This window comes from Salmo salar, chromosome ssa09 (assembly GCF_905237065.1).
Source record: "Salmo salar chromosome ssa09, Ssal_v3.1, whole genome shotgun sequence".
Classification (NCBI taxonomy): Eukaryota; Metazoa; Chordata; class Actinopteri; order Salmoniformes; family Salmonidae; genus Salmo; species Salmo salar.
Genome location: NC_059450.1, coordinates 59,924,084 through 59,939,711, shown reverse-complemented (window position 1 = coordinate 59,939,711; position 15,628 = coordinate 59,924,084). Strand labels below are relative to the sequence as shown.

General features: G+C 40.5%; 1 protein-coding gene across 6 annotated transcripts in view; it reads left to right on the top strand.

Annotated features, from left to right (window-relative positions):
• Nucleotides 1-262: 262 nt before the first annotated feature.
• Nucleotides 263-15,628, top strand: part of LOC106611552 (LIM domain-binding protein 2) — an 84,846-nt gene continuing 69,480 nt past the window's right edge. For 4 of the 6 annotated variants that reach the window (XM_014211875.2, XM_014211872.2, XM_045723861.1 and 1 more), the window contains exon 1: nucleotides 264-558. In XM_014211875.2, coding sequence (XP_014067350.1) covers nucleotides 427-558 — 132 coding nt within the window. In that variant the 5' untranslated portion in view covers nucleotides 264-426. Of the gene's footprint in view, nucleotides 559-15,628 lie in introns of all 6 variants that reach the window. The other 2 variants (XM_014211874.2, XM_014211871.2) reach the window with 1 other exon arrangement.

The window sequence follows — 15,628 nt, the reverse complement described above, 5'->3', positions numbered from 1 at the left end:
TGTAGTGTGCAATTATCAAATGAACTGCTCTAAATCAGACATGGCTTAATAATAAGGGCTTGAAATACTGGTAACAAAGAAAAGTCCCTAAAACAAAAACTGCTGAATACAACTTGGGTCGACTCCAAAACAATGACAGAAGCAGGTAGCGACCCTTATACTGGAACCATGCAGCCCTCAAACCCGTCCAATGAACATTCGCTCCCTCCCTCCCTCCTACCCTGCCTTACAGACCCCCTTCCCTTACCCCCCTCCCCACCGTCACCTCCCCGCTATAGCAGCGAACTAGTCAGCCCGACGTGCAGAGCAGCTCAGCCTTGTATAGCGGCTGGTTCCACGGCGTCGTTTAAGAGCGTCGCACTCCATGTGCGTTGCGTGGATGTTGATATTGCGCTCTGCAGCTTGTAACCGCGGCAAGAACTCAACATGTCGAACCCTCCCCACGACCCGTTCTATTCCTCCCCATTCGGACCCTTCTACAGAAGGCACTCGCCCTACATGGTCCAACCCGAGTATAGGATCTACGAGATGAACAAACGACTACAATCTCGTACTGAGGTGAGTTCTGCACAGTATAGGACCTATGAAACGGCACAGGGTCCAGGCAAAGAACGAGGCTGCCCCGTTATTTGAAGGTGTTAGGATGTTTGTTTTCAGGGAGAAATGTATGTGTGTTTGCGTCGGCCCAGTGGTTTAACCTGGAAAGTGGTTACATTTGTAAGTACAGATGTGTTCATGTTGAACATGTGCCTAACCTTCCAAGTACAATATGTCATAGCCTATATTAAGTGGAGTTGTTTTTCCTCCTAAATTACATGAATGAAGGACAGAACATTTGACAAAAATAGATATATTTTCAAGAAGTAAGAGTAATTGTTTGGATTTGCGATCATGTAAAACATGACTGAGCAAGGAAATGTGTTCAGTTCAGTAAGTTTTGGTTTCATTGCCATTGTAAGATACTTTGTTTGAAATACCAGCCTATAACACAAACAATTATAAATCATTAGTAACAACAAAAGTTTGTTATTTTAGTTTGTCAGGTAAGTCAGTTGTCTTTATCTGTCAAAAATCAATTTAAGTGCATTCAGGAAAAAGAACAGTGTTTCAAAACATGTAAGAAGGATGTAACTTGACTATCCGGTGTGTGACCTTGGATTTCTGATTGGGTCAGTCTATTGCATTCTCAAGTATTGAACATGACAGATTGATACATATTGATGGTTACATACATGTATTTAGAGATAGTTGTTTTGATCAATTTTATTAATTGGTTTAAAAAAATCATACATGGGATGTTTGCCAATGATTATGAACAATCACAGTAAACAGCGCTGTTTTAAAATACCATTTAAGCTGAACTTCTGTGAGGTGTATTTTTGGTTATGGCACAGTAATCCCCCCCAAAATAATATAGGGCATAACCATTTAAAAAGCCCCATAAGCACCAACATGTGAAGTTCATAGGAGCACATCAAATTTCGTATCAAATTAACGCTTTTGAGGAATGTAGGCATATATACATTTTTCAACCATTTTCCATCCTAAAAATGTTTGAATAATCGAAGGCTTAGATTTTTCATCAAACATATGAAAACAGATTGCTCTTAGAAAACATCTAGCAGAAAAAGTCTTAAAAGGTATTAGAAATACATCAAAACACGATAATGTTGAAGACCCCTGCCCACTAATATCAACATTTATATTTAGTTTGGCAGAAATGATTTGCCTTTTTGTAATATTGCTTAGTGTCTTGTTATTCTGTTATCAAAAACCCACGTCTTTAAGATACTGTATTTTCTAATTTCTCTCCCTCATGAGGAGGGAGGATAATGAAAGTTCACAGAAGTAACAAGCAAAGGTAGACCTACCAATGAATGTAGTTATAGTGTTCTTACTGATAACAGTTGGTTTATGATTTATTAAGCGATTGAATACATAATTCTGTTACCAAATCGGTAACAGAATGACCTAAAAACCTGTAACAGAATGACTGCAACTGAACTGGCTACAATGGGAGTACATAGTCTTCGCAAACCACAATTGGTCCTCCTTTCCACTGGCATACTGTTATGTTCTGCTCATAACTGTGTTCTTTCTCTTTCTGTCACGTTGTGGTCATAGCAAGAGTGTGAAAACAGAATTGGAAACCCCTCCCTCTCTCGCACCCCCCCCCCTCCTTCTTTCTCTCTCCAGTTAATGTAACTCTCCCGGCTCTTACTGACACCTACCCATGAGCCCCCTCTCTTTCCTTTTACACCAGACGTCCATGGACATTGAAATCTGGTCCGTCCAAATCGGAACCGATCATTCACGTCTGTTTCACAAATTGGGTCAGCATAGTTCAGTATAGTAGAGTACAATAAAGTAGAGTAAAGTATACATCAGTACAATACAGTACTCTACTGTACTGTACAGTAGATTTTAAGTTAGTACAGTACAGTACAAGGCCAAGGCAATGTTGCAGAGATGCAATGGCACAACGTTCATTCATTATTCAACAGGAGTAGTCCAAACCCTTGTGGACTTCCACTCCTGTACCGCAGATACCATGCCGGCAACAACTCCCAGCAACCGACCATACACTCCACCAATTTACTGCCATTATAGCCATCCTTCCAGCCATGCTGGTGGTAAATAGCATTTTGTTTTCATTCATTTTTACAATGGAATTATTATTTTGAATCTCTCAACCGCCACCAAAAAAAAGAGGCAGAAAATGTTTTGGTTGTTTATGAAAACTAAAGGACTTTATTCATGATATTCATCTCAGTATTATTTGGACTTGAATGTCATTTTTTTATATAGAATGAGCCATGTAAACAGATTGAATCTTCACTATTGTTACCTGGGCATTGTTAACGTTGTAAATATTGGCAATGGTAACTTATATCTGATGGAGATTCAATACGGAACCTTTCCATGTTTGGTTCTCATCCAGATGCTCCATTGGCCTACAGAAATGATATTGTAATTAATTATACATAAAGCGCATGGCTATCAAAACGGAAAATTCTATGCATGTTGTAAATGACATCCGGCTGTAATGGAAGCGTGTGGAAAACGGTGGCTTCAGTCTACCTCAAACTATTATTGGCTATGTAGTCTGAGAAAAACATTGCAGACACCAAGTTTGCATCCCAAATGGTACCCTATACCCTATAGTGCACTATTTTTGACCAGAGGTCTGTGTGCCCTGGTCAAAAGTAGTGCACTGTGTCAGAACTAGGGTGCCATTTGGAACGTAGCCCAAGTCTTGTTAGTGTTTGGTATCCTGCCTTTGGAAGAGTCCTCCACAATATCCACAACAACAAATAGCACAGTGAATCCTTTGATTATTCAACTGGTGCCTGGCTGACTTGATGTTGTCCCAAAGTCTGTTCAATTGACCCTATCATTGAACTGCAGCGAAGATAACAATTATATTGGTAATTCTGTTTTAATTCAGTTATTTCCCTGGTATTTGTTAAAAATGGTACCAGTCGATACTATGTAGAAATAAGTAACAGAAAGCACTGCCTTTAACCATACATTTCTGAGTAAATATCAGGTAAATACCAGCAGAAACAGGACTATACAATGCAGGATCACCAGAATATCCATATGCAAAATACAATACCAGTCAAAGGTTTGAACCCACCTATTCATTCAAGGGTTGTTCTTTATTTGTACTATTTTCCACCTTATAGAATAATAGTGAAGACATCAAAACTATGAAATAACACATATGGAATCATGTAGTAACCAAAAAAGTGTTAAACAGTTCAAAATGTATTAATATTTGAGATTCTTCATAGTAGCCACACTTTGCCTTGATGACAGCTTTGCACACTCTTGGCATTCTCTCAACCAGCTTCATAAGGAATGCTTTTCCAACAGTCTTGAAGGAGTTCCCACATATGCTGAGCACTTGTTGGCTGCCTTTCCTTCACTCTGCGGTCCAACTTATCCCAAACCATCTCAATTGGGTTGAGGTTGGGTGATCGTGGAGGCCAGGTCATCTGATGCAGCATTCCATCACTCTCCTTCTTGGTCAAATAGCCCTTACATAGCCTGGAGGTGTGTTGTATCATTGTCCTGTTGAAAAACAAATGATAGTCCCGCTATGCGCAAACCTAATGGGATGGCGTATTGCTGCACAATGCTGTGGAAGCCATGTTGGTTAAGTGTGCCTTGAATTCTAAATAAATCACTGACAGTGTCGCCAGCAAAGCACCCCCACACCATCACACCTCCTCCTCCATGATCTCACACATGTGAAGATCATCCGTTCACCTACTCTGCGTCTCACAAAGACACGGCGGTTTAACCTGTCTGGGCTAGGGGGCAGTATTTTCACGGCCGGATGAAAAACGTACCCAATTTAACCTGTTATGGCTAGGGGGCAGTATTTTCACGGCCGGATAAAAAACGTACCCGATTTAATCTGATTATTACTCCTGCCCAGAAACTAGAATATGCATATAATTATTGGCTTTGGATAGAAAACACCCTAAAGTTTCTAAAACTGTTTGAATGGTGTCTGTGAGTATAACAGAACTCCTATGTCAGGCAAAAACCTGAGGAGATTCCATACAGGAAGTGACCTGTCTGACAAGTTCTTGTTCATCTTGGCTCTTTTTATTGAAGACTGAGGATCTTTGCTGTAACGTGACACTTCCTACAGCTCCCATAGGCTCTCAGAACCCGGGAAAAAGCTGAATGATATCGAGGCAGCCTCTGGCTGAAACACATTATTGCCTTTGGTAAGTGGCCGATCAGAGGACAATGGGCTTAGGCGCGTGCACGAGTCGACCCCATGCTTTATTTTCTTTCGTCTTTTTACCTAAACGCAGATTCCCAGTCGGAATATTATCGCTTTTTTACGTGAAAAATGGCATAAAAATTGATTTTAAACAGCGGTTGACATGCTTCGAAGTACGGTAATGGAATATTTAGCATTTTCTTTGTCACGAAATGCATCGTGCTCGTCACCCTTCTTTACCATTCGGATAGTGTCTTGAACGCACGAACAAAACGCCGCTATTTGGATATAACAATGGATTATTTGGGACCAAACCAACATTTGTTATTGAAGTAGAAGTCATGGGAGTGCATTCTGACGAAGAACAGCAAAGGTAATAACATTTCTCTTATAATAAATCTGACTTTGGTGAGTGCTAAACTTGCTGGGTGTCTAAATAGCTAGCCCTGTGATGCCGGGTTATCTACTGAGAATATTGCAAAATGTGCTTTCACCAAAAAGCTATTTTAAAATCGGACATAGCGAGTGCATAGAGGAGTTCTGTATCTATAATTCTTAAAATAATTGTTATGTTTTTTGTGAACGTTTATCATGAGTAATTTAGTAAATTCACCGGAAGTTTGCGGGGGGTATGCTAGTTCTGAACGTCACATGCTAATGTAAAAAGCTGGTTTTTGATATAAATATGAACTTGATTGAACAAAACATGCATGTATTGTATAACATAATGTCCTAGGGGTGTCATCTGATGAAGATCATCAAAGGTTAATGCTGCATTTACATTTACATTTACATTTAAGTCATTTAGCAGACGCTCTTATCCAGAGCGACTTACAAAATGGTGCATTCACCTTATGATATCCAGTGGAACAACCACTTTACAATAGTGCATCTAAATCTTTTAAGGGGGGGGGGTTAGAAGGATTACTTTATCCTATCCTAGGTATTCCTTAAAGAGGTGGGGTTTCAGGTGTCTCCGGAAGGTGGTGATTGACTCCGCTGTCCTGGCGTCGTGAGGGAGCTTGTTCCACCATTGGGGTGCCAGAGCAGCGAACAGTTTTGACTGGGCTGAGCGGGAACTGTGCTTCCTCAGAGGTAGGGGGGCCAGCAGGCCAGTGGTGGATGAACGCAGTGCCCTTGTTTGGGTGTAGGGCCTGATCAGAGCCTGAAGGTATGGAGGTGCCGTTCCCTTCACAGCTCCGTAGGCAATCACCATGGTCTTGTAGCGGATGCGAGCTTCAACTGGAAGCCAGTGGAGAGAGCGGAGGAGCGGGGTGACGTGAGAGAACTTGGGAAGGTTGAACACCAGACGGGCTGCGGCGTTCTGGATGAGTTGTAGGGGTTTAATGGCACAGGCAGGGAGCCCAGCCAACAGCGAGTTGCAGTAATCCAGACGGGAGATGACAAGTGCCTGGATTAGGACCTGCGCCGCTTCCTGTGTGAGGCAGGGTCGTACTCTGCGAATGTTGTAGAGCATGAACCTACAGGATCGGGTCACCGCCTTGATGTTAGTGGAGAACGACAGGGTGTTGTCCAGGATCACGCCAAGGTTCTTAGCACTCTGGGAGGAGGACACAAGGGAGTTGTCAACCGTGATGGCGAGATCATGGAAGGGGCAGTCCTTCCCCGGGAGGAAGAGCAGCTCCGTCTTGCCGAGGTTCAGCTTGAGCTGGTGATCCGTCATCCACACTGATATGTCTGACAGACATGCAGAGATGCGATTCGCCGCCTGGTTATCAGAAGGGGGAAAGGAGAAGATTAATTGTGTGTCGTCTGCATAGCAATGATAGGAGAGACCATGTGAGGATATGACAGAGCCAAGTGACTTGGTGTATAGCGAGAATAGGAGAGGGCCTAGAACAGAGCCCTGGGGGACACCAGTGGTGAGAGCGCATGGTGCGGAGACAGATTCTCGCCACGCCACCTGGTAGGAGCGACCTGTCAGGTAGGATGCAATCCAAGCGTGGGCCACGCCGGAGATGCCCAACTCGGAGAGGGTGGAGAGGAGGATCTGATGGTTCACAGTATCAAAGGCAGCAGATAGGTCTAGAAGGATGAGAGCAGAGGAGAGAGAGTTAGCTTTAGCAGTGCGGAGAGCCTCCGTGACACAGAGAAGAGCAGTCTCAGTTGAATGCCCAGTCTTGAAACCTGACTGATTAGGATCAAGAAGGTCATTCTGAGAGAGATAGCAGGAGAGCTGGCCAAGGACAGCACGTTCAAGAGTTTTGGAGAGAAAAGAAAGAAGGGATACTGGTCTGTAGTTGTTGACATCGGAGGGATCGAGTGTAGGTTTTTTCAGAAGGGGTACCAACTCTCGCTCTCTTGAAGACGGAAGGGACGTAGCCAGCGGTCAAGGATGAGTTGATGAGCGAGGTGAGGAAGGGGAGAAGGTCTCCGGAAATGGTCTGGAGAAGAGAGGAGGGGATAGGGTCAAGTGGGCAGGTTGTTGGGCGGCCGGCCGTCACAAGACGCGAGATTTCATCTGGAGAGAGAGGGGAGAAAGAGGTCAAAGCACAGGGTAGGGCAGTGTGAGCAGGACCAGCGGTGTCGTTTGACTTAGCAAACGAGGATCGGATATCGTCAACCTTCTTTTCAAAATGGTTGACGAAGTCATCCGCAGAGAGGGAGGAGGGGGGGGGGAGGGGGAGGAGGATTCAGGAGGGAGGAGAAGGTAGCAAAGAGCTTCCTGACAGCATGGAATTCAAATGAGGAGATAGACAGATGGGTCAGGGGAGAAAGCGAGAATGTCCACTTGGGAGAGATGAGGATTCCAGTGCCACCACCCCGCTGGCTCGATGCTCTAGGGGTATGCGAGAACACGTGGGCAGACGAAGAGAGAGCAGTAGGAGTAGCAGTGTTATCTGTGGTAATCCATGTTTCCGTCAGCGCCAGGAAGTCTAGGGACTGGAGGGTAGCATAGGCTGAGATGAACTTCTCAAACATATGACTATTTTACAGCTATTTAAAGACAAGACTCTCGTTAATCTAACCACACTGTCCGATTTCAAAAAGGCTTTACAACGAAAGCAAAACATTAGATTATGTCAGCAGAGTACCAAGCCAGAAATAATCAGACACCCATTTTTCAAGCTAGCATATAATGTCACAAAAACCCAGAAGACAGCTAAATGCAGCACTAACCTTTGATGATCTTCATCAGATGACAACCCTAGGACATTATGTTATACAATACATGCATGTTTTGTTCAATCAAGTTCATATTTATATCAAAAACCAGCTTTTTACATTAGCATGTGACGTTCAGAACTAGCATACCCCCCGCAAACTTCCGGCGAATTCACTAACAATTTACTAAATTACTCACGATAAACGTTCACAAAAAGCATAACAATTATTTTAAGAATTATAGATACAGAACTCCTCTATGCACTCGATATGTCCGATTTTAAAATAGCTTTTTGGTGAAAGCACATTTTGCAATATTCTAAGTACATAGCCCAGGCATCACGGGCTAGCTATTTAGACACCCGGCAAGTTTAGCACTCACCAATATCAGGTTTACTATTATAAAAGTTTGATTACCTTTTGTTGTCTTCATCAGAATGCACTCCCAGGACTGCTACTTCAATAACAAATGTTGGTTTGGTCCAAAATAATCCATCGTTATATCCGAATAGCGGCGTTTTGTTCGTGCGTCCCAGACACTATCTGAAATGGTAAATCAGGGTCGCGCGCATGGCGCAATTCGTGACAAAAAAAATCTAAATATTCCATTACCGTACTTCGAAGCATGTCAACCGCTGTTTAAAATCCATTTTTATGCCATTTTTCTCGTAAAAAAGCGCTAATATTCCGACCAGGAATGTCCATTTAGCTAAACAGAGGAAAGTAAACAAAGCTTTCGGTCGACGCGGGCACGAGCCTGAGTCACACAGTACTGTAACCAGCCACTACCCAAACGCGCTACTTTTTTTCAGCCAGAGCCTGCAAAGCCACGATTCAGCTTTTTACCGCCTTCTGAGACCCTATGGCAGCCGTAGGAAGTGTCACGGGACAGCTAAGATCCTCACTCTTCAATAAACAGAGACAAGAAGAACGACACCTTGTCAGACAGGCCACTTCCTGCATGAAACCTTCTCAGTTTTTTGCCTGCCAAATGAGTTCTGTTATACTCACAGACACCATTCAAACAGTTTTAGAAACTTTAGGGTGTTTTCTATCCATATTAAATAAGTATATGCATATTCTAGTTACTGGGTAGGAGTGGTAACCAGATTAAATCGGGTACGTTTTTTATCCGGCGGTGTAAATACTGCCCCCTAGCCCTAACAGGATAATCTAATGTTTTGCTTTCGCTGTAAAGCCTTTTTGAAATTGGACAATGTGGTTACATCAAGGAGAAGTGTATATTTAAAATGGTGTAAATACTTGTATGTTTGAGAAAGTTGAATTATGACATTTTGTTGTTTTAGAATTTGCCACCCATTGAAGTTACACCAAAAATGACAAATTTGGACTCATCAGACCAAAGGATAGTCTCTTCTTATTATTGGTGTCCTTTAGTAGTGGTTTCTTTGCAGAAATTCAACCATGAAGGCCTGATTCACGCAGTCCCCTCTGAACAATTGATGTTGAGGTGTGTCTGTTACTTGAACTCTGTGAAGCAATTATTTGGGATGCAATTTCTGAGGCTGATAACTCGAATGAACTTATCCTCTGCAGCAGAGGTAACTCTGGGTCTTCCTTTCCTGTGGCGGTCCTCATGAAAGCCAGTTTCATCATAGCGCTTGATGGGTTTTGAGACTGCACTTGAAAAAAACGTTCTGGAAATTTTCCGTAATGACTGACCTTCATGTCTTTAAGTAATGATGGATTGTCGTTTCTCTTTGCTTATTTGAGCTGTTGGCGTATTATGGACGTGGTCTTTTACCAAATAGGGCTATCTTCTGTATACCAACCCTACCTTGTCACAACATAACTGATTGGTTCAAACGGATTAAGAAGGAAATAAATTCTACAAATTAACTTTTAACAAGGCACACCTGTTAATTGAAATGCATTCCAGGTGACTACCTCATGAAGCTAGTTGAGAGAATGCCAAGAGTGTGCAAAGCTGTTATCAAGGCAAAGGGTGGCTACTTTGAAGAATCTCAAATATGAAATATATTTTGATTTGTTTAACACTCTTTTGGTTACTACATGATTCCATATGTGTTGTTTCACAGTTTTGATGTCTTCACGGTTATTCTACAATGTAGAAAATATTACAAAGAAAGAAAAACCGTGCAATGAGTAGGTTTGTCCGAACTTTTGACTGGTACTGTAAGTAACAATGTTGTATCATCCTATGTTGTTTCAAAACAGGAAGTAGAAAATGTGACTTTTTTAAAAGAGCAACCTGGACTCCATAAAATGAAAATAGCTGAATAGCTGTGTTGGACTTGTTATGCATCCTAAATGATGCCATATTTCCTTCATAGTGCAATACTTTTGACCAGGGCCCATAGGGGCCCATTTGATGGGCTCATTTTTTGGCGGGTTATCTTTTCAGCACAGCTATGCCATTTTCCTAGCAGTCAGTTAGATTAGTAAGTGTATGGCTGTTGAATCATGCCAACCACTATTCAATACTAGGACTATATATTGGCTTGTATAGGAAAATATCAGGCAGCCTTTTTTATCTACTACCTTTTATATTTAGAAAAGGTAAATAAATATTTAGGGATGCAATACATTATGAAATATTTCACTACCAGACAAAAACCATGTTGATGGGTCTGCATTTACATTTGTTTATGGATGTGTATTTATGTTTGTTGTTGAGTTACCAAACCCCAGACACAGCAGCAAAATAAACACTGAGCATGGGAGCTGGGAATCAGCTCAAGTCTAGTTTTTACATTAAGTTGTTGTTGGCAGGCAAGTCAACTAATATGAGTCACTAATGTCCATGCCCTGTCCAGCTGATGAGAATAGTCTGGCCCAGAGAACAGCATATGCTGCAGTGTTACTTTGTGTCCCGGAAGCAATACGGAATGATAGAGTCTTTAAACCTAATCTGTTTTAGGTTATGAAGCTGTTTTAAACAAGTAGAAGTTATTGTGTTGTTTTTAGGTAAACGATGGCATTTTGCTGAATGAATATCGATGATACTGTATGCATACTTTAAGGTCATTGATGGAGTAAACATTGGGTTATGCTATGTGTTGAAGGTCATATAAACTATTTATCACCTGAAGTTATATTTTAAGTGAAGTTCAGTTTCTCAAGCGTGTTGCTGAAAATGTTAGCCTATTAAAAATGAACCTGTGAAGGTTCACCTTTTTAAATGACAATCCTCATTACACCTTATCGTACAGCAGTTATGACTCTTAATTAATACATTCTGCCCAACTGTTTAATGCTGTATATCGCCATTATAATATTGATGTTTTTCAACCCTGATATTTTCCCAGTAATCCGTTTCACGTTCAGTCATATAAAACATACTTGGATTTGAATAAATATCAACAAGCCATAGTAAGCTTACAATTTCTATTGTATCATCTTACAATCATAAACTCTGTTTATGACCTTCATCATGATCACCTTGAACCACTAACTGTAAACTGTACTGTACTAGGAATACACTATGAAAGATGACTGTAAGTTCACTAACGATTAAACCACATCACTTGACATGCCATATGTTTTCAACACACGGCACTCCATTGTCCTATTACTTTTCATTTTACTCAGCGAACCTCTTCTGACCTACCAATTAAAACAGATTTTGATTGTTATGTGACCGTATGCGTACGGACCGTGAGGTTCGACCGCGTTGATTATGGCTACCGACCCCCATATGAAGTCTCTACACACACTCACATAAACATACGCACACCCCTCTGCTGTGATTTAGGGGTTGTGGGGGAATCTGACACTTAAGCGGATATGCAAATGAGGTGTCGGATTACCATTCAGAGGAGGGGCCTGCTCGACCTCAGCCGCTGTAAGTACATTAGCATAAACATTGTTAATATTCAGCAGGAGAGCGAGGGATAAAGCATAACGCTGCGAGCGAGAAGCTGAGAGAGAGAGAGACAGAGAGAGAGAGAGAGAAAGAGAGAGAAAGGGGGAAACAATAGCACTTTAATGGAGGGTGCTACGTAGATTAATATCGGCCAGCATTATCTGATGTGCTCAGGTTGAAAAGCAGTAATGGGAAGTTAAAATATTCACCTGGATTTAGCCAGTGTGCCCGAACCTTAGCTCTCGTGAGGTGGATTGTGTTTAGTTTGGTGAAATCTGATAATTTACTCTTTCATTGACTGACCTCTGGTTGACTGACTGACTGTCTATTTTGTATGTAATCAGGTGGCCTGTTCCAAAATCAACCCCTTGTCCCTAGCCCCCCTTTTTCCAACCCCTAGGCATTTGTGTAGATCTGATCGGATTGGCTACTGTATAAGCGTTAAGGCAAAAATCCACCCCTCCCAGTCTATCATAGGGCAAATTGGGATTATTACCATATTGCTTATACTTCTCAGATCTACATGAAGAGCCCAGGAGTGGAGATATGAGTCAATGTGGAACTGAATGTTAAGTGATTGTTGTCAGTCCATTGCTTAAGGATACTGTACACTGCACTGCCCCCATCTGGGAATGACATTCCACCTTTTATCAGAGTTAGATCCCTTCATCCTCAGCCATGCAAGAGAATCACCAGTATGTGGAAAACTTACTCCGTGATTTAAGCAGTGCATAAAACAGACACAAAATTCCAGGTAGGTCCTACAGTACCTACAGGTGTTGCATCTTCATTTGACCTATATTGTCACAGAATAATTATCCTGCAGCAACAGGATTTTAACATTTAGTCCATAATGTTGGTTGAATGGTGGTTAGGCCAAAAGTAGACTACATGAAAAGTGCAGTACTGTGTGTTAGTGTGGGTTTTCAGTGAAAAGAGTGATCAAATTAAGATCCTACATCTCACCTGGCCTGAAATGGCCAAATACCACAGACAATTGTGACAGTTATTTCATTATAGACAGTGCCTATCAAACTTTCCTATCAAACAGTGCCTATCAAACTTGATTTGCTCTGTTTCCAACAATTGTGCTAATCAATCAGACCTGGGTTCAAATACTATTTAAAATCTTTCAAATACTTTCGCCATTTGCTTTAGCCTGCCTGAAGTGCTAGATGGGTGGGGTTTGCCGAATTGGGACTATTCTATTGGTTCTTTAAGCCAGGCAAGCTCAAATAAGCACAGATAAAGTGTTTGCAATTATTTGAACCCAGGTCTGATGCTAATCAATTTAGTTATCATCAGATGTTGTTAGAGGATGTTCACATGTCTAACTCCCAAAAAACAACATCTTTGGCCCAAACAATGAGGTGTTGGTCCGGCCAGCAGGAAGCTTGGACAATGGTCCCACCTTTTTCCTGCCACTTTCCTTCCCACAGTTCCCATAGTTCCTTCCAGGGTACAGTGTTGCACAGATAACAGATAAGACACAGGAACTTATTCCATTCACTTCCTGTTCATGTTATTTTTTTATTTTTTTTATTTATGAATTTCTGTACTTCATGATCATAGTGAATATGGACGTTTTATTATCATGGCTTGTATTGCTGATGCCACATAGCCCACAGACATAGCTGTCCCTAATTGATTCCTTCTATGTCTTTAATAAAGAAATTGTTAGTTCATTAATAATTGCATACCATTTTTTTTGTGTGTGTTTTTTTTAAGTGGGTAGATTAACTTTAATATAGCAGATACATTGTGGCTTCCATCAATGTAATTGTCTGCATCATTTCCAATTCCCCATATATTTTTGGGGAAATATATATACACTACTGTTCAAAAGTTTGGGGTCACTTAGAAATGTCCATGTTATTGAAAGAATGGGCATACAGAGGCCCATTATCAGAAACAAAGAACTTTCTTCTGAAACTCGTCAGTCTATTCTTCTTCTGAGAAATGAAGGCTATTCCATGTGAGAAATTGCCAAGAAACTGAATATCTGGTACAACACATTAGCCTTTTAAAATTATACAAACAAAATGTGCCATTGGAACACAGGAGTGATAGTTGCTGATAATGGGCCTCTGTACGCCTATGTAGATATTCCATAAAAATCTGCCGTTTCCAGCTACAATAGTCATTTACAACATTAACAATGTCTGCACTGTATTTCTGATCAATTTGATGTTATTTTAATGGGCAAAAAATGTACTATTCTTTCAAAAACAAGGACCCCAAGCTTTTGAACGGTAGTATATATATATATATATATATATATATTTTTTAACTATTTTGTACATTGTAGAATAATAGTGAAGACATTGAAACTATGAAATAACAAATATGGAATCATATAGTAACCAAAAAAGTGTTCAACAAATCAAAATATATTTTAGATTTGAGATTCTTCAAAGTAGCCACCCTTTGCCTTGATGACAGCTTTGCTCATATTATTAAAAAACAAGTCGCTAGGTGTAGGCAAGGCCATAAGCAAATAGGTCAACTGCGATATGACTAAAGAGTTAATCACTGAGATTTTTCCACAAATAGACAGATATTAAATATCTTATTAAATATATTTTTCCTTTCCATGGTAGCAAGAACTTATTTATTTTTGCTAACTTTCTATAAAAATGTATTGTAATGAGATTATTTATTTATTTTGGGATATGAATACCGAGTATGTCCACTGTCAGACCATTTTATTGGCAAACTACATGGTAATGTAAAAGTTCAAACATTTTGTGATCCAATACATATATTACACTTCTCATAATTTGGTTGTAATCCAGAGAGGTTAGAAAAATTATCTAGATCCTCTATGAGGCCGTGGAGGGTTCAAAATCATGGATTTAAAAGAAAACACGAATCATCACCGTACAATGACACCTTTGTTTTCAAGCCCTGTATTTCTAGCCCCTTGATATTATTGTTGGATCTGATTTTAATAGCTAACATTTCGATGGCCATAATAAATAGATATGCCGATAGTAGACAACCTTGTTTTACTCCTCTTTGCAGTTTAATCCTTTCTGAGAAGTAGCCATTTTTTACTATTTTACACCTAGGGTTACTGTACATAACTTTAACCCATTTTATAACAGTTTCTCCCAAATGTAAATATTCCAGGCATTTATATATACATTCCAGTTGTACTTAATCAAAAGCCTTTTCAAAGTCAGCTATGAATACCAGGCCTGTTTTACCAGATTTTCCATAGTGTTCTATTGTTTCTAGTACTTGTCTTATATTATCTCCAATGTATCATCCATGTAAAAAACCTGTCTGGTTTGTATGAATAATATCTGACAATACCTTTTTAATTCTATGTACTATGCTTTTAGCTAGCATTTTTGTATATATTTTTGAATTTTAGCTAATGGCATACAATTGTATAATGCTAATTATTCTCTCTGACATATTAGATGAGTAGGTGATAAATACCGGTAACAATTATGTCAAATGGCCATATAATGTACAGGTGCTATAATTCTCAAAATGTCAGAAAACCACATTGTTGACTATTCCCACCAGAAACATAGGAAAGACTTCGGAAGACAGGTTACAGCTGGAGTTAAATGTATTGGCATAACAACTACGCTCGTCTTCACTGATGAAAAAAAATGTACTCTGGTTTCAGGAAATTAGCTGATGAACTATACACTATACCAACGATACCAAAATACTCACAAAGCGTTATGAGTAAAACTGGCATTGAGTTTGATGAGGCAAACAGCTGCGTGTTTATTGGTCCAATTAGTGGATGCTGTTGTGTTGTCTAGGACCCACTGCTGCATCGTGGGTAGTGGCCATGTGAAGGCAGTAGCTTTTCAAGGACACAGCTTTTCTTGTTCACCTCCACTCATTTGCATAATGCAAGGGTGGTATCCCTAATGTTTACTTACTGC